This window comes from Carlito syrichta, unplaced genomic scaffold (genome assembly GCF_000164805.1).
Source record: "Carlito syrichta isolate Samal-C Ts95f unplaced genomic scaffold, Tarsius_syrichta-2.0.1 Scaffold46812, whole genome shotgun sequence".
NCBI lineage: Eukaryota > Metazoa > Chordata > Mammalia > Primates > Tarsiidae > Carlito > Carlito syrichta.
The window spans coordinates 23411-43976 of NW_006990908.1; the positions used below are offsets into that span (position 1 = coordinate 23411).

Below are 20566 nucleotides of genomic sequence, written 5' to 3' on the forward strand. Positions count from 1 at the left end.
GTCCGAGCGTGCCGGCCGTCTCGGGGGTGCTAGGCGTGCGAGGCTGCAGGCCTTTGAAGCTTGGCCCGCAGCCTGTCCGGAGCCAGGGCTGTGCTGCCTGCGTGCCTGTCGCGGAAGAGCCAACGCCAAACTTTTTGCGCAGCTCCCACGGAGAAATCGCGCCCCCGGCCCGCCATGGCGGACGAAGTCGACTTCACCACGGGCGATGCAGGGGCTTCCAGCACCTACCCCATGCAGTGTTCGGCGCTGCGCAAAAACGGATTCGTGGTGCTCAAAGGACGGCCGTGCAAAATAGTGGAGATGTCCACGTCCAAAACTGGGAAGCACGGCCATGCCAAGGTGAGTGCCCTCCCGGGCGGTCTTCGGCATCGGCGTCAGCGTCGCATCGGGGTTTTGACTGACTGTGTTCCTTGAGCTGTGGATACTTAAAATTTTGTGATGGGCAGTTTTTCTTTCTTCCCACAATCACTGGGTGGTTCCCTATCACTTTGAATTTCCTTCTTGGGACCTTGTAGTATTTCGTTAACTGGGAACTGAGGCTTTCCTCAATCTAGCGACGTAGAAGAGCTATTCAGTTGACAGAAGAGAAAACCTGACCTAACAATTCGAAGACACCTAACTTTATTTTCCTTATGCACTCTTATAACACTCGTAATTGAGTTACTGGACTGTATATTATTTTGGGTCTTGACATATCATGATGGTGTTTTGTTCACTCACTGCATTTTAATTCTGTAACCACATTTTTTTTTAGGAAAGTAAAATTAGATGACCTTGGAAGGAGGAGAAAGAATCTGTCATCATTAGCGTTGGTATTGTACTCTTGTGTGTGTAATGAATGATATAGTTGGTGGAGATAAACAGGCCTCCTGTTCTCTTTCTCCCTTAGGTTCACCTTGTTGGAATTGATATTTTCACGGGCAAAAAATACGAAGATATTTGCCCTTCTACTCACAACATGGATGTTCCAAATATTAAGAGAAATGATTATCAAGTAAGTGCTAATTTCCTGTAGTATGCTGGGTTGTTTCTTAAAGGTGCAAATACTTTGTACTATTGGTTGTCATTTGACAAACCCAAGAATTGTTTTGTAAGGTTTTCTAGCCAATTATTAGGCAACGCCTATCTTAGAAAACTAGAGAAATGGACCTGTAAATAGGATTATTGGTAGCTTGCTATTTTTTTACATTCTTGCATTTTAGAGCGTTCCTCAGACGACCTGACTGCAGATTGTGACTAAGTTCAATGTTTAGTAAGATTACTTTTCTGTTATAAAGTATTTCAAATTTTTGTTTCCTTGGATGTTTTGTTTCTTTTCACTATTAGACCCAAGACTTTCAAGAAACCACTGGAATTCATGTTCCTACCAACCAAGTTTTTGTATTAATGGATGTGAATCAGAACTTGATATTCTTTACTAAGGAAATGAGTTGAAAGCCATAAATATAAAGGATAAAGTACATGGTCACTGAATATGATGAAGAAAATACAAAAATTATGTAATTGTTTATATCCGATGACCTTTCTGTGGCCTTTTGTTAAATTGTAATGTATAAACTTCAAGTTTTAGTTTCAATTATACATTTGCATAGGTCATGTTTAATGATAGCATTTTTGTGGAGTATTGAAGATAACCAAACAATTGGCTTCCTGGGTTGTAGAAGCTCAGATTAATAAAAAGTAAAGCATTTCTTGAAAGTCTTAAATTTCGGTATCAAACATACCATATATCACACTCATTTCTGCTCATTTTACATGGTGAAAAATTCAAAATTGACATTTACATTTGTTTATTCAATTGAAACTAATTTTTTCTATTTTTCTTACTGCATTATATACAATTTTGAACTGTTACTATAAATTGCAATTACTCAGTGATTTTCTTTTACTGTTTGTCCACATGCAGACATATTTTAAGAGTTTTAATCCAGTAACATTATTATTTTCTCACTTTCTTACCATAAATGTTTTCTAGGTTGGTTTGGAGTCTTTGTAGAAATTTGAATTGTCTTACTACAGCAGCAAGTGGTTCTTTTAGTCTGATAGATCTGGATATAGTTCTTTTACTTTCTAACTAGATGATCTTGGACTAGTTATCCAGCCTCTCTGAGTCTGCCTTACCATTTACAAAACAGGGATGATGTGAGGATTAAATGAGAAAATGTATCCCCTTAATTACCACATACGTAGATACATACCCAAAAGTAGTTATGTTCTGCTCCCCATTTTCCTTTGTAAAAATTCCACTTTATCATTTCATTATTGTTGGAGCACTGAATTTAGACATGGTATATATCAATAAACATTTGTTAAACGCATACATTATGATTCAGTGTGGTAAGGATAGTGCAGCTGACTAAAGCTGAGAATTTTCTTTTGCCAAAAATGAATTTTTCTTTTCTCTCTAAATATGAATGCTTTGGTTAGTTGATACTCATTATATTCAGTAATATTCACCCAATATAGAAGGCTTTTGCCCGTTAAATATTTCAGAAATATAGTATTGGCAGTTCAGATAGTTGCTACTCTGATAAAATTAACTTAAAGGAAAAATTTGATTTGGGCTTTATTTGGGGATGTAGTAGGGACCAGGCTAGAGTGAAGTGAGTGAGGTGTGGAGACCCTTACCTTAGGCACAAAATTTCAAATAAAAATGGGACATATAACAATGCCAAGCCATATGTATATAGGAGCCTAAGGCACAAGGAAAAAATTGCTAATGCTTATACTGTCTTTATTTAAAAAGCTGATATTTTGTTTATTGTAGAATTTTAGTTGTAATTTTTAAATATATTGTGTCAAAATATCTGATCACTGAGGGATTTTTGGTGCCTTCTTCTATTTTACACTCAAGATAATGTCTCACTTACTTCATCCTAGTCTCAGCCCTTGGTTTGCAGTCTACACTGTACAGTGGATGAGAGGCTAATTCAGGCCACACAGACCGGGTTCTGAGTCCTCGTTTGGCACTTTCTAGCTATATGACCTCAGCTGACAAGTTACCTAACTTCTCTTGCCTCTCTCTTTGTTTATTTATAAAACAGAGGTATGAATAATAAACTCCTCATGGGATCATTTTGAGGCTTAATTAGTTAATACTTAGAACAATGCCTGGCGTAGTAAGTGCTCATTGTTCAGATCCTCTTCATTATCAAGTCAACATAGAATATGTATTTCCATTCACTTAAAAAAATTAGTTCTATGAGCCTTTCCATTTATATATGTTGTGCAGTGGTGGGCTCCACTCACCTATTTAAGTGCCTTGATTAAAATTACTACTTTTCTTTTTACTTGGCTATGTGTAGTCCTTTCCATTTGCTGAATTCAGTATTTTGAGTGCCAGCTTGGCTGTCAAAGTGAAATGTTCATTATAATAATTAAAAACTAAATCTTTGTTTAGGAATAGAAACATATTAATATTTACAATTTTAATTTTATGTGTTTTAAAATAATTTCAGGATGAAAGAAGAATTGTCTCCTGACTCTTCTATTCCAAAAATAGCTTGGATTAGAATTGCTAATTTTCATTACTTCTCCCAAAAGTAGTTAGAGTTGTCTGGGGCTAAGTAACAGTGTAAAATACAAATACATCCAGACATCTTTAGGAATCTCCAAGTTTGACAATATAGAAATGCTTGTTCAGACTCTAGTACTTTCTTGAACGATAATTCTTTAGAAGGTTCTGTGGTGCTGTGCACCTTGCCACAATTTAAATGCCTTTCTGCATTCACTAAAGCTTTATGTCATTTGAAGACCATTTTCCAGAAGGAAAACTAATTACTACAAGGCAAGTAAAGTATATATTGTGGACGTTTGGATTATTGGTGAATTGTCAAAGCTATGACTATGAAGTTCTAATATATTCTTCAAATAGGCAGTATTTATTTTGGATGTTGAGGTATGTGAGTAGAATTTTATTATTGCACTTAAAATTAAAAAGAAACCAATGACAAAGAAAATGATGGCTGTGAATTTCTTGATCTAAAAGTGTTTTCATGAATTTTATCTGTTCTGTGGAATCCCTGTGTTCTTCGATGGAAGCAGACTTTCTTTGGGAATAAAAAAACCGGCTGGGCTTGGTGGCTCAGCTTGTAATCCCAGCGCTTTGGGAGACCGAGGCGAGTGGATTGTCTGAGCCTGCAGGTTTGAGACCCGCTCAGGCAACTTGGCGGGACCTCATCTCTACAATAAATAAAAAATTAGCCAGACGTGGTAGCGTGTGCCTGTAGTTCCTGCTATTAATTAAAAAATTAATACGTAGTGAGAAGAGCCACTGTCTTTGGTTCCTAGACCTGCGTATTCTTCCTATGGGGAAAATAGCACTATATGTTGAAATATATTTTAACCTGAAAAACATTACCCCAGTCCAACAAAGTGTCACCTAGCAGGAGCCATAAATGAATCTTCAAAAGGCCAGTTCACACAGGTAAGCTGTTTTGGAATGAAGGAATACATGAACCAGTGAATTCTCTGGACGTCCATTGTCTCATTATTTTGCCTGCAAATTTAGGTTTTTAGTCAGAAGTGATGCTGTGTGATACTATGACAAGAATGAGACATTCTGTAAATCTAAATGGTATTTTAGATTTACAGAAGCACTGCTGGCAGGAAAGGTGAATTCATATGTAGAGTAAGAATCTATTGCGAGCCAGGCTTGGTGGCTCAGCCTGTAATCCCGTGCTTTGGGAGGCTGAGGTGAGTGAATTGCCTGAGCCTGCGGGTTCGAAACCTGCCTGGGCAACTTGGTGAGTCCTCATCTCTACAATAAAAAAAAAAAAAATTACCGGGCATGGTAGCCCACGCCTGTAGTTCCAGCTACTTGGAAGGCTGAGTCGGAAGGATCGCCAGAGCCCAGCAGGTCGAGGCTGCGGTGGCCGAGAGCAGCCACTGAACTCCAGTCTGGGAGACAGAGTGAGACTCCAACTCAAAAAACAAAAACAAGAATCTATTGTGATAAGGAAAAATTGCTGCCTGGTTCCATAACGGAAGGGGAATTATCAGTTAGGTGGCTAACTGTTCTCCTGGGGAATGATGCCATATCCCAGATTCTCAGGTTCTCAGTGGTGGCCGTAGTGAGATTAACCTTGGTGAGATAAAGGTATGTGTCCTTGAGCCCATTGAGCAAGGACTGGGAGGCCACAAAAAGAAGCTGAGTGACATTCACAGAGAGAATCACCTTGTCCATCTAATACTTTAGAGTCTGTCTGTAGCAGATGCCCTTTCATGAGCATTCATATGGGCACATTCTCTAATTATTTGGAGAAGCCTGTCTACATACCACTTTCCCGGACCTTGCTGTCAGCATTTTTCCTATCTTGTTCCTTCAGTGTCCTTAACCTTCCAGCCAAATTCTTAGCCATTGCCCATAGCCAGTCTAAATCACACCTCCAGTTCTCTCTTTTTTTCAGGTATAATGCTTGAAGTTCTTCCCAGCCCCACTGTCGTTCAGGCCCACCTCTGAGTAGTGTCATCATGTAATGCATAGCTGTCTAGAAACCATTCTGAATTGTATCTTTCTCAGTGGGTCATTGGGAACTCCCCATCAAGCCATTGGTGTGAGTTGAGAGAGATGTGTCAGTGTGTTCAGAAAAGACGTTTTCTGAGTCTGAACCACTTGGCATGCAACTTGTTTGTGCCTTTAAGAGCTATTCATTGATCTCATCTATGCTACTTAATGACGGAGGTCTGCTGTGCATTCCCAAGTTCATTCCTTGATGGGTCAGGTAACCCCAGGGGATGGCAGTGTTACTTGCTTAGGTTGTATCATAATAATGATCAAGCATTCAGTGTCTACGGGGGACCAGCAACACTAAGGAGTAGCTCAAGAGTGCTGGGGGGAAAGAAGGAAGAGGTAGAAAGGAATAGGTATTGCTTAAATCCGGTTGTTTTGATATAGATTGAGAAACAATTAAATTCAGAAATTAGAACTAAGAGAGCGCTCGTAGTGATGATATATCTTCTCCAGCCTTCTGTTGTATAACGGTAGTATAAATGCAGGCAAAAAAACTTTTCCTGTAATTCCTCCTTTTAGTGTTCTTTCTTTTTCATCATGGACAGTAATGATGAAGTTAGTAATCACTAACTCCCCCTACATTCTTCCTTTTAACATGCTTTGCTTCCTTGGCATACAAGGGGGAACCCAAAAAACCAGAATTTATTTATAAAAAAATGTGTATTCTTATACTCTTAAACTTCAGTCACCTTCAAAGTACTCTCTGTTTGATGCAGTACACCTAATCATGACACATTTTCCACTGCTCAAAACAGTTTTTTAACTTGTCAGTTTTTTGTTTCAGTTCTTCCACATCAGCAAAATGGGTTCCCTTTTTTCAGGACTGTTTTCATTCGGGTAAACAAAAAAAAAATTAACGGGGAGGGTGGGGTACAGGGGTTATGCCGTTTTTGGTCAAAAACTGCTGGATGTTCAGCGTGGTGAGGACAAGTGCACTCATAAATCACTCATCATAAAATGGGCAGACACATTGAAAGAATCTCTGAAAAAAATTAACTGAAGCTGAATGCAGCCTTTCAGTATAACACCAACTGGCTCACTGATGCCAGTGGGTTCCTAGAACACTTATCAAGTGGAGGGAGCCTGTACTGTGAGGGGCCGTCCCTTTAAAAAATAATTCTGGGGGTTTTTTGAGTCCCCCTCTTGAACTGTGCTTCCCAGCATTTAGTGGTTACAGTGCTCTTTCTAGAATTCTAATATGCTATGGCATTTTTCTGCTTTACTTTTTATCATGTAAATTTTCAAAGTACAGTTATAATGAATTCTGTGTACCTATCACTCATCTTTAATGAGTACTAATAGGTGATAAATCTTCTCTCTCTCTTTTTGATGAAGAGACTGGGCCATTTTTTCTGTAGACTTTTCTACCGTTTGGATTTTGCTAATTGCATTTGCTTTTCTTTTTTTTTTTCCTTTTTCTTTTTAGCATGTTCTTCTGTCCCTTATTTCCTGAAACTTGATAAAAAGATGTAGAAGTTTGGTCAGATTCACTTGAGAGTCTTATTTTCTTCTTTCTTTTGTTGACAAGACTGTATAGCATAGATGATGTTCTAAACAACCATTAGGGAAATAAGTCTGTTTCTCTTTTTGTTACTCTATCAGATATGTGATTGTTGCTTCAGTCCATTAATTTACTAGAGGGAGACTTTATTATTTTTTCTAAGCCAGACTACTATAAAAATAAACTTCTCTTCATCAGTTTTTTTAAAATTTAGCTTAAGATACAATGTATATACTGTGTGAGTGTATGTGTGTGTGTTTTATTCTTTCCCTCTAATTATTGGTCTTAGAATGAGTTGGTTCCTAGCACACACTGAAGATGGCCAATAGAGTTTTTTCATCACGAACTCAACCATTTAAACATATTTGTGTTTCGATCCATTGTAGTTATTATCCTTATGATTCTCAACTTATTCTGTCTTTGGACAGTGGAAGCTTATTCAGTTAATTCCTGAGTCCTTTTGACGTGAGCCTTCTAGCAGTCTTTGATAGCTCTTTGCTTTCTAGTATAACAGCTTGCTCCAGGTTGTCTTGTACACTTCCTGCTCTGGACCTGGAATTTTCCATTTTTCCTAGGAGCCCTAGATTATTTTAGTAGTAAATGAAACATGCCACATTCTGATGCCAGTATAATCTCATATATTGGTCTGGAGCTTGGTATGCCACTGCATGTCTATTACCTCTAAAGTTTTCTGACCCTGACCTCTGCTGCCCTGCTTGCTAGAAACAATGATTTCTCTCTCTACCAAAAAAAAAAAGTTCAAAAATATCTAAAAGTTATCAAATAAGTTTGTTCAGAGGTAACAGATCAGAAGGAAATATTTAAAACCCACTTTTAACAGTCTCCTTACCATACCTACCTTCCAACTCTGTAGAATCCTAAAGGGCCTTGAGAGAAGATGAAAAAAATTACACAAAAATGTGCTTGAGACTTGACAATAACATTGACTTTTTGTGTTTTTTAAGATAGCAGATTGCAAAACGAACAAACTTCAGAGTGGAAAAATCTAACAGATACCACCCAAGCCAAATGATAAAAGTTAAGTCACTAGTAATGGGACAGATTGACATCATTTGCTTCCTGATATGATACTCTGAGGGCACATTGTTTATATAGTTTACAAAAGTGCACTTCCTGAATCCAGAGACGACAATGAGACAAATTCACACTGAGGAACATTCTCTAAAATAGTGAACCTATATTCTTCAAACAGGTCAGTGTTATGAAAGACAAAAGTCAGGGAACTGTTCAAATTTAAAAAGACTAAACCGACATGATGGCCAAATAAACACAAGGTATGACCCTGGAGTTGGGGAGATAAGTCGCTATCAAGGACAATATCAGGACGGTTGGCAAATATAAATATGGACTACATATTGAGTAATACATTATCAATATTATACTTTCTGATTTTGAAAAATAAACTGGTTAGATAAGAATAGGTCCTTGGCCAGGCTCGGTGGCTCAGCATGTAATCCCAGTGCTTTGGGAGGCCAAGGTGAGCTCAGCCTGTAATCCTAGTGCTTTGGGAGGCCAAGGTGAGTGGATTGCCTGAGCCCGCGGGTTCGAGACCTGCTTGGGCAACTTGGCGAGACCTCATCTCTAAATAAATCAAAAATTAGCCGGGTGTGGTAGCGCGTGCCTGTCATTCCTGCTACTTGGAAGGCTGAGGTGGAAGGATCGCCAGAGCCCAGCAGGTCGAGGCTGCAGTGGCCGGGAGCAGCCACTGCACTCCAGTCTGGGCGACAGAGTGAGACTCCAACTCAAAAAAAAAAAAAAAATAGGTCCTTGCTTTTGGAAAAAACACACTGAGGTATTTATTGCTGAAAAGTTATGGTCTTTGAAACTTACTCTCAAATTGTTCAGTAAAAATAATGTATACGATATGCATCTTACATACTGCATGTATAAAAGAGTGCACGTGTGATTAAATGTTAACCATGGGTGAGCCTCAATAAAGGATATAGAATTTGATTTATAAATAAATAACTTAATTTAAAAGATTAAATAATTCATTCTCATTATTTAATTTTACTTTTCTTATAGCTTTATTTTTGAAAACTTTAATTTTATTTCATGTAGTAATTTATTTTAATATGCTGTTTGATGTTTATAAATGCATTGTTTTACAAAATGATTTATGTTTAGACATTTTTACTTTTGAAATGCTTTGTGTTATTTCATTCTATGATTTATTTTGTTTCTTAACTCTTATAAAATACCACTATTGCATAAGTATTTTTTCAAAATATCAATATTATTATTTGACTTGTGTGTTTCAGTCACCAGTGACAATAGGAACCTTTGACTCTTGAAATAGAGATTCACTTTAGGGAATTGCTACGAGAGCAGAAATACGAAAGATGTGCCTTGTAAGCATGTGATTCATTGTTTTAAAAGTGTACTTCAAGCTGGGTGTGGTGGTATGTGCCTATAGTCCTAGCTACTCAGGAGGCTGAGGCAGAAGGACTGCTTGGCCCCAGGAGTTAGAACCTAGCTTGAGCAACATAGGAAGACCCTCTTTTAAAAAATAGCTTTTCATGAATAATTTAAAAATATCACACTTCTACCTCAGCTTCCTTGTTCCCACTCCTCTACCAATACCTCACAAACGTTTGTGTGACTGAGAGGTTAATTAAGTCTTTGTTGATGCTTTGTAGGATTGTTTTTCTGTTTTTGAGACTTTAGCATACACAAAAACCCAAATTTCCTTTAATAGGTGGAGTTTCTTTGAAATGTCATGGTCAGATATGACAGATGGCGTTTCTGGAATACAGCTCTCTCGACCACATGCATAGTGGCTGAAGGTTTCTGTGGCTCCTTTTGCATCCGTTAGCAGCTGGCATTCTGGATGATGGCCTTTGGTAGTTCCAGGCACACTGATGGTGGACATGCTTGACAGAGAAGAGTGGGGTCTGGCTGTTTCCTTATTCCTGTAGTGAAAGAAACGCAGTGATAGCAAAACTGTGCTTTCTTGCAGGTTGTATTAATAACTGGATTCTTTCATTAATGTCATCAATAAATAAGCTAGGGTTTGTTTTTAAATCTGCTGTTATTAGCAGTCACTGGAAGCCAAAAATTTAATTTTGCTCAAATTACAAAATGCATTGTTCATAATATGAAAAATTGAAAATAACTTTTGTGCCTATTAATGGGAAAATAGTGAAATTAGTTATAATATGTCCATACAATTAAAAAAAATACATCCATGCAGTTGTGTAGTGGTTAAATAGACTAGGTAGGTCCATATTTTCTGATTTGGAAAGATTACTAAGACATATTATTAAGTCAAAGCAGCATGCTGAAAAATAGTTATAATATTCTATTTTTTAAAAACAACTATATTTATATTGTATTCATAAATGGTAATGCTTCAGAATGTACTATAAAGAAGCCTAGCCGGGCTCAGTGGCTCAGCCTGTAATCCCACGCCTTTGGGAGGCTGAGGTGAGTGGATTGCCTGAGCCCACGGGTTCGAGACCCGCCTGGGCAAGTGAGACCTCATCTCTACAATAAATCAAAAAATGAACCGGGTGTGGTAGCGCACGCCTGTATTTCCAGCTACGTGGAAGGCTGAGGCAGAAGGATCGCTGGAGCCCAGCAGGTCGAGGCTGTGGTGGCCGGGAGCGGCCACTGCACTCCAGTCTGGGTGACAGTGAGACTCCAACTCAAAAATAAATAAATAAATAAATAAAAGAAGCCTAAATTCTTTAATAATGCAGCGATTGGTGGGAAAGGGAGTACTGTAAAGAGTGAACTTACACTTCCATTCTGGATATATCTTGTACTTTTATTAGCATTTTTAGATACCAAGAATATTAATGTATTACTGTGTACTTGTACAGATTAATGTGGATTGCAGTTTATCTATGTAACACTTCAAAGGAGTGGACTTAATCTAATCAGTGCCAATTATATAATTTCTTCTTTAAATTTTATTGATTTTTAAATTAAATTAATTTTATTTTATAGTTGTGGGGTAAAAATCAAGATTGCATACATAAATGATTTAAGTACAGGTGAAGTTTTGGGCCTCCCATTGGACCTCACTTCACCTGGATTAGGATCAGGCACCCTTATTGATGTTATGTGTGCCCCCTCTCCCCCTCAGCAGTGTCCTGCTACTGCTAATCCATTTTTTGTAGTATTATGATAGGTGTTCAGGGTCCACTTATGAGTGAGAACATGTGGTACTCCGTCCTTCGTTTCTGTGATAGATCGCTGAGTATGATAGACTCCAAATCTATCCAAGTTACTGCAAAGTCCATAATTTTGTCCTTCTTTCTAATAGCTGATATGCATTCAGGATGGTTACCTTTCCCTGCTAACAGAAACTGGTGAAGTTCGTGAGGATCTCAAACTCCCAGAAGGTGAACTAGGCAAAGAGATAGAAGGAAAATACAATGCAGGTGAAGATGTACAGGTAAAAATGTAGGGAAAGCTTGTTTTTTTAAAGCCATTTTATAAAAACTTTGGCATCAACTGCTTAGCATAAATACTATAAATGGAGTGTTTTTTAAAAATACTGTTTAAATGTTGAAAATGATCTCTGTAGGGTAGTTTTTCCATAATACCCTTAGAGACACGTTACCAAAGAAAGCATCAGAGTTCATTTTTTGCTACATAAACACTCTCAACCCAAATTTGTTTTGAAACTTTGCATCTGAGCGATTCTTAAGGATGAAAAAGGATGCTAACAGAGTGTTAAATAAAGAGTAGAAAAGATTTACTCCATCATGGTTACAACTCTTAGAAATGTAACATCTAGTAGGTGTTAAAACATTTATAGTTTTTTTCTCTTTGTCCCTGGAATTTGTCCTACTTTGAGAAATTCTACTTTAGAAAACTACAAAGAAGTTTGTTGTGGAATACCCCTTTCCAAAGTTAATATGTACAAAATATCCACAAATATATAATATATGATGAACTAAATGTATCTTCTATATGTATTGCCTGCTGAATAACCTTTTGCCTGCATTTTTTTCTTTCTAGGTGTCTGTCATGTGTGCCATGAGTGAAGAATATGCCGTAGCCATAAAACCATGCAAATAAATGGGAACACCAAGCATGAGCAAACTGTTGAGGTCTGGGCCAACTGCAGACCTAAAGTCGGTTCCAAGTTATCACCAAAGCTATAGCCTTCATAAGCAACCTCATTTTCTTTTTTAATTGTTTGAAAAAAATTGTGCTGGGTTAGTTTTGTAGGCAATGGGTAATTTTTAAAATTATTAAAGTATATAGCTTTTTTTTTATTTTGTAAATGTTTTTCCTGTAACGTTCCTCTGATTTTCAGTATGTGAGTCTAAGAAACAGACAAGATAGCTTCAGCAGATGTGATTTGTCAGAGCAAATCATTCCTGAATCTTAGTTAAATGATAAACCAGGGTTTAAAGTCAAACAATGTAGCATAAAGTGGTATTGAAGTACCATATTCAAGTTGAGTTGCTCTGGGTTAATTTCAGGTTTAATATAGAATATATAGATTATGGATTAGAATTGTTACAATATCGCCCTGTGTGTGGCAAATACAGATCCTTAAACAAAAATCGTGTTATCAGAAAGTGTCAGTTATCTTGGTGGCCGTGTGCAAACGCGTTCTGCTTTTTTCTGGTCGTTCTGCTTTTTTGCCAGATTGTTGGCAATGTAATCTTACATGGTGATTTTAGTACCTTTTTGTGGTGGGCAGAGGGGTATTGAACCGTTGGGTGAAAAATGAGCAAGTTGGATTGCAAACAAGGCACAGAGACAGTGGCAGAGGGGATTGACTAAAGTTGCAGGTTTTTATTTGAGGCCTTGGTAGTCAGCATAACAACAGTGACTCTAAGCTGTGCTTTTGTTTCTAACTTTTGCTCCTCTCACCTCCCTTAGTATCCTTTACAGGATACTACGCAGTGCTTTTTTTCCCCCCCCAACCATGTTGAATACATTTTGGCAGTAAACCCTCCTTCTTAATCATTTCTCAGTAGATTATTTTGACATTAAAATCTTCTTTAGACAAAAACTGATAATTCTTCAAATTGATTTGGACTTTTTGCTAAATGTATGTTCATTTTTTTCTAAAGTGAAGTGAAAGTGACTCATGGAAGAAGTGTTACTTTATATGAATATTATTTAACTTATTTTAAGTATTTTTTTTCTGGTTGTCATATGACAATTCAGTTATTGTATGAGATATAACTAGGAAAGAATTCTCTAAACTAAATTATTTAAAAATTATTTTAAGTGATACCACTGTATTACTACTTAATTTTTTGAGTCATATGTGTATTATTTCCAGAATTTTAGACATTGTTACAGGGTTTGTGACTAACTTTGGCTCAATAATAATCTTTATATGAGGTATTGGAGTGAAACTTAGAACAAAATCACTATCTCAATAATACCTTGATTCTCTAAGTCTTGTTTTTAGATTTCTCCCATCATGCCTTGATCTCTGAATGGTCTTTGTTCCTGTTATCTGTATGATGAGGAAAATATATATGATGATTGTAACTGATCTAAGCAGTGACTGGAGGTAGCATTAGGAACAAAAGATCCCAAGTTTTAGTTGCTTAATTTGTACACACATCAATCTTCTCTTGGCCTCAGTAAACCCATTGGAAGAAGAAGCAACATACTTTAAGAGAAGTGCAAAGAGGAAATTTCTAAAGCACAAGAATTGTTTTAGTATAACATTCTAGCTTTTGCCCATGTAAAGCACAATTAGGAATTAGGCTAAATTCTTTCCAGTTTTCTGTTAAGTATCTGCTCCATACTATTCTAGCTCTGTAAACACGTATCTTACTTGCCGCTGGTTGTCATTGTTACCCACAGGAATTCCAGAAATTTATTAATCTGTGCTGCTTGCTGGCCATTCATATGGCCCCTGTTAGCCATAGTAGTGTTCTGATTTAGTATTAACTCTGAATAGCATGCTCTTGGTCTTCCCAACTTGTCAAACTTCATATAAATATATTTCTAATTGTGACATAAGGGGATACAAATTATAATAATGCATCTCTATCTTCACACCTTAAATGATGAAAGCTATTTATGCATAAATCTTTTAAGTACTATATGAAGTGTAAATACTCTTCTGACGTCTAAGTATAAATTTTAAAGATAGGGGACTGTTTATTTTCACATAAGTCAATAGATGTTTCTCTAGAACAAAATATTTCATTTACTGAAGCTTTATAAATTACATTAAAAGGAAGCAGATAACATGTATTTTTTAACATAGAAGTGACTTCATTCTTTGTAGACATCAGAGAAATGTTAAAAAGTTGATTCCTACTATTTGTTGTACTTTTTTGTAGCAAATGTGAAATATCACAGAGTTGCCATGTATAGAATGTGGACTGTCATGCTGATAGATTATATAATGATAAACCATTTTTGTCTGTATACATTTCACCAATTTATATTAATAGTTTGAATATTTTTTTAGAACAATGTATTTTATTTCTATTGTGAAGACTTTGTTATACCTTATCTGCTACAAAGTTGTATACTCTCTGACATAGATCATATCATTGCTACTTTGACTTAGCATTTCCATCATAAACATAATGTATGTTTCTTTCATGCTTCCCTCCAAGGGCTGTCCATCACTCGTAAGAAACTGTTGAAACCAAGTTCTTGACTCTGTTTCCTTTAATGTTACATGCCTCTGTACTGATGCTTTATATTAATTACCAAAACTCTCCCGCCGTCAGAGCATGATACCAATAATGGAAGATGCTGCAATAAAACGTTTAGACTGTAAAATTTGAAGGCAATTTTCCATCACAACACAACGTGGGTATGTGCTCATGCACTTACAGTTTTTTATGTTTATTTTCCCAAAGTCCTTCCAGCTCTTAAAAGTACTGTAGTACGGTAGTGCCTCAAATGATGGTAACTGTTGTTTGTTTTAATTTGCAACTTTTCCAGAACTTGTTTTTGTATTTTAAGATTTTACAATTAGATTATTTATAGTTGAACTGTATTTTGAATGCATTGTTCTCAGGGCTGTTTGTGCTAAGAGCTGAAATGCCATTATTTTAAAGCTAATGCCTGAAAGTATATTGCAGAATTTTCCCAAATTGTAATATTATAATACATACATATAAAAAATCCTTAATGTAAACTTATTTAAACTACATGCTAAGAAGTAAAAATATATATGGAAACATTAGTAGCATCTGTACTGGAATCTTGTCATATTCTTTCATTTTAGAATAGAATTTAGCAGTCTCATCTTAGAACCCTATCCTTAGGATATATCTGAAAGCATTCCTTTGGTATGGACCCCAAAGATAGTTTTAGAGTCAGAAATTGAAGTAGTGGTTCTTCAAACATATTTAGGGATAACATCAGAAATACATAATGCTCTTTTGAATACATTCAAATTTTTACATATTGAATCCTATAATAAAAACTAGGAATACATATAGTATGAGAAGATGTGGCCCTTAAGCAGTATAAGAGCAAAAATATAAGCCTATTTCCATAAACAGTATATTGTACTGAAATAGTTTCCATTTTCTAATGTCATTTAGGCATAATATTTCATAGTTTTCAAGCCCTTTTCCTGCTAGCATCCAGACAAGCAAAGATTTTAAAACTTATGGTAGAAAATCTTAAATTGAGAAAATTCAGTCTCTTTATTAAATTTTTTCCCTCTGAATTAGGTATATGGCATCATTATTTGATTTTAGCAGGGAATATTTGGATTTATTGTAGAACACAGATGTTCTGTGGGAACATGGCTTGAAGCAAATACATAATTTAGTGTTCTTCCATTAAATAAACAGCCAAATGCCAACTTAACTACCAAGTGAGGTCAAGTGCCTGAAAAGTGCCGTATACATCTCATAAGACGTTTTCTTTATGAAAGATGCATCTTGTAGCAATGCATATCAGGCTTTCACTCTGACAGAACAAGACTTGTTGCCAAATTTTGCCATCTAGTGTTATGCCCTTCCTTAGGTCAGGTAGAAACCCATTTTACAATAAAAAGCGAGATTCTTTTATTTATATGAAGTCCCTAAAACTATTTATTGGTAGACTTGTTTATCTTAGTTCAAAACTGCACTTTAAAAACAAAACTAAACTATTTTCAGCAACGACTGAACAGTTTGTCATAAATTGTAGTTGTCTTTCTTGATATGAACTCTTTATGTGGCTGTATCTATAGGCACTCTTGTGCTTTTCATAAAGTATACAAATTACAAGTTCTATAATTATGTACTTTTGTCCTCCCCCAAAATGGAAATAGTTGAAACGACATTGTATAATCTAGTGGCACTTTATTAGTAATACATTTTGTCTTGGATACAGGAAAACTCTTGCTTTTACCTTCAGAAACACGAATGTCTTAGCTAAAACTTTAAGTTTTTAAGATATGTAGTATGGGAATTATTGTGCATTTTATGTTTCAAAAATGGTTAAAATGCAAATGTTAAGTCTTTGGCTGTACTGTACTAAAAAAAACCCTTTAAATGCAGATAATAAACATCAATTATAACTTTTTGTTACATTAAAGTATATTTGTTAACTTCGTCAGTTATGGCAAATAAAAAAGTTAACAGCTTGCACTATTTGTGTATGTATACATTCTTTAAAAATATTATACTAGAAAATTGTATGAGTTAATGAGTGTGTAACTTTTAAAAGGAAATCTAACTTTTCCTTTTTTTGTTTTTGAGTTGGAGCCGCCCTCTGTTGCCCAGGCTGTAGTGCTGTTGGCACGCTCATGACCACCCCAGCATCGACTTGCTGGGTTCAGGTGATCCTCCTGCCTCAGCCTTCCAAGTAGCTGGAACTAGAGGCTTGCGATATCATGCCGGGCTCATTTGTTATTTGTTGTGGAGACCAGGGCTAGCCAAGTTGCCCAGGCTGGTCTTGAACCTGTGGTCTCAATCTGCTCCCCTCGGCCTCCCAAAGTGCTAGGATGACAGGCTGAGCCACAGAGCCTGGCCTAACTTTTGTTCTTATTGTTTTTATATTCTAGGTTCTCACAGTGCCCTAACACCATGGACTGGGAACGCTAATTTATTAATTTTGGTCCAAGATTCAGGTACAATTTTGTTTTAATTTGTAAGTGTTTAATAGTTCTTAAACTGTAAAAATAGTCATTTGCTTCAAAATTCAGCAGGTATGAAAGTAAAAACATCTCCCATCTTGATCCTCTCCCAAGAGTTTTCCTGCCAGAGGGGTTCGTGGTACTCCCCTCACCCACAGCCTCCCAGGGGCCGAGGTGCTTGGAACCGGCTGGCGAGGCTGCTCTCCGTGATGCCATGAGTGGCATCATAACCCCTGGGGCGACCCCTTCGCCCTTCCTCCCGTCCTTGCCCCCACGTCTGGTCCACACTGGCTGGGTAAGGCCAGGCTCCACCTTGGTGAGGGAGGGAGGTTCTGGAATGCCCCTGTGTCCCTTTTCCCTGCCCTGGGGTGTTCAGAGCACATCTCCTCACTATGAGCCCTGCCAGGACCCCCGTGTACAATGAAAGGGGAAATACAAGCAAAAATTAAAGAATTCCTGAAAGATGATAATGAAAACACTACATCTCAGAGTCCATGTAAAGCAGTAGCAGAGGAAAATTCATAGCCCTAACATCTGTATAAATAAAAGTGGGAGAATGAACATAAGTGAATTAAATTTTTAAATCAAACAGGACACAAACCAAAAGAAAACACAAAGGAGGAAATGATAAAAGCAGAAAAGATTAAAATTCTTGTTTTTTAAAAATTAAGTAGACCAATCATTAGCCACTTTATTTAAGGAAATAAAAAACCCACAAATTTTAAAAATGAAGGCTGAGCACAGTGGCTCACATCTGTAATCCTAGCACATTGGAAGCCAGAGCAAGAGAATTAGTTGAGCCAGGAGTTTGAGACCAGCCTAGGCAACATAGTGAGACCTCTTTTCTTCAAAAAATTAAAATAAACTAGCTGGGCATGGTGGTGCATGCCTGTAATCCCAGCTAACTGGAAGGCTGGGGTCAGGAGGATTGCCTGAGCCCAAGAGGTCGAGGCTGTGATGAGGTGTGATCATGCCACTTGCACTACAACCTGGGAGGCAGTGAGACCCCAACTCAAAATAAATAAATGAAATTTAAAATGAGAAATGACAAGGAAGAATAATGCAGAAGAAATAAAAATAGAACAGGAAACTCTCTATAAACTTCTATGCAAATAAGTTTGACAACCTAGATGAAATTTTTTTTTAGGAGAATATGGTATTGAAATTGATCTCAGTAAAGACAGAAAACTTAAACAATAATTTTAACAGAAGAACTAGAGAAAGTTATTGAGAAACTGCTCCATGGAGAAACCAAGCAAATATAAAACAAAAGTGGGTCCAAATGACTTCACAGGAGAATTTTACCAAATGTTTCAAGACCAGATGGTCCCGATGTTATACACATTGCTTTAGAACATAGAAAATAATCAGAATTCCTAAATTATTTTTATGAAGGAAGTATAACACTGATACTTAAACCTGATAAAATAACAACAAAAAGAAATATATTAATCTTGATATTTGTTTTTAGACTCAAATACCACATGGAGGAAATAACATACTATGTCCACATGGAATTTGTGTCAGAAATATAAGAATGGTTCAATATTAGAAAATCTATTAGCATAATTTGCTATCATAAGAAATGTTAGAAAATATTTTAATAGTATTTACTATATTAATAGGTCTAAAGCGAAAAATCATTATTTTCTTCATAGATACCGGAAAAAACCTTAGGTAAAACAATACCCATCCTCAAAAAAAATCTTTAAAAAATAACATAAATATGTTCGTGTTTATATATGTTATCTTGTTATACATTAGATATGTTTGTGTACATGTGTATATATACATGTGTGCATAAAATTCCAAAAGCTAGCCTTTTACTTAGTGGAGAAACACTAAAGGTATTCTCACTAAGGTCAAGAACTAGACAAGAATGCCCACTATCTTGACCCCTATTACATTTTTTTAAAAGTATCAGTCAGTACAACTGGATAATAGAAAACAATTAGACACATTGAAATCGTTGAAGTAAAATATACATGTATATTGTTTTCAGATCTGTATACATAGAAAATCCCAGATAATAATAAAACTGACTAAAAAATTGTCCAGCAAGACAGCAGGATATAAAATTAGCTTGCAAAAATCAATAACTTTATACACACAAATAATAACAAATTAAAAGACATAATGAAAGGAGAACCTTCTTTACGATAGCAACAAGAAAAATATAGTGTGTAAACTTAAGATATGTTTAAAGCCTATACAAAGAAAACTATAAAACATCCCGAAAGACACATAGTCAACCTGAGCAAATTCTGCATTCTTGGTTGATAGCTCAGCATTATTAAGATGTTAGTTCTATCTAATTTATAAATTTAATGCAGTCTATTAAAATACCAACAAGTTTTTTTTATAGAGTTAAACAAATTGCTCATAAGGCTTATATGGAAGTGTAAGCATGCAAGGGTCCCTAGGAAAATACTGAAGAGAAAGAACTGCGAGTGGGGACTAGCAGTATTGGAAAGTAAAGCATACTACAAAGCCTCTAATCAAGGCAGTGAGGTACTGGCAAATGAAATAGAATAGGAAGTCCAGAATAGACCAAGCACAGAGAGAAATTTAATATCGATAAGACAGCGTAGCAAGTCACTGGGCAAGATTGACTTAAATTGTGTTGGGACAATCAGAAAAAAATTAACTTGGAAAAAAATTAAATAAGATGAATTCCATACAACACATATAAGAGTAAACACCAAGGGTAGCAAAGATCTAAATGGAAACAATAAAACTATACAAGTCCTAGAAGCAAGCATGAGTGAATTCCTCTATAATCTGGCTTGTTAACGGACTGGAAATCCAGATACAATAAAAGAGGTGTGTGTGTGTGTGTGTGTGTGTGTGTGTGTGTGTGTGTGTGAGAGAGAGAGAGAGAGAGAGAGAGAGAGAGAGAGTTTGGGGTTTTTTTGTTTGTTTTTGCTGGTTTCCACTGCGTTTATTACTAGTATAAAAAGATGTTAAAAAGAAAAAATTATCTCATTCTCCGTTTTCCAGCAGCTGGCATCCCTCCCTCTTGCCCACACAACTCCTGACCCATTTCCTCAGGGCCAGCTCAAAACTGAGCCTGTTCACTGCCATATTCACAGAAAACAAGAAGTGCCAGGGCGTGGTGGAAGAGGGCTGGAAGAGGGCGACAAGGCCGTCCAGGTTCTCCCCCAAAATAGGCCCGGGGGAGGGTCACAGAAATCAAACGAAAGGGCGGGTGGCCTGACAGTGACAGCCGGGCAACACCGGGCTGGGGAGGCGCGAGGCCGGGTCCAGCATCAGAGGCTGTGTCGGACCCCGACGAGCCAACGCCCGGGGAACGAGGGGGAGGACCAGGGCGGCCGTCTGAGGGACCGCGCCCCAGTTCTCCCACGCCGGGCGGTGGAAGAGTCCCGAGGGCACCAGGGGCCTCCTCGCTCTGGCAAAAGGCCCGGACTCCGAGAAGAGCCACCGGGAGACGCGCAGCTCCCCAAAGCACGCGGGCCACACACCACGGGGGGGGGGGGTCACGGCC

At 37.1% G+C, this 20566-nt stretch overlaps 1 protein-coding gene across 1 annotated transcript; it reads left to right on the plus strand.

Annotated features, from left to right (window-relative positions):
- Positions 1-115: 115 nt before the first annotated feature.
- Positions 116-16573, plus strand: EIF5A2 (eukaryotic translation initiation factor 5A2). Its single transcript, XM_008048408.2, has 4 exons — positions 116-339; positions 890-994; positions 11305-11436; positions 12006-16573. Exons 1-4 carry the CDS (start codon positions 175-177, stop codon positions 12063-12065), a joined length of 462 nt encoding a protein of 153 aa, XP_008046599.1. The 5' UTR covers positions 116-174; the 3' UTR covers positions 12066-16573.
- The last annotated feature ends 3993 nt before the right edge of the window (positions 16574-20566 follow it).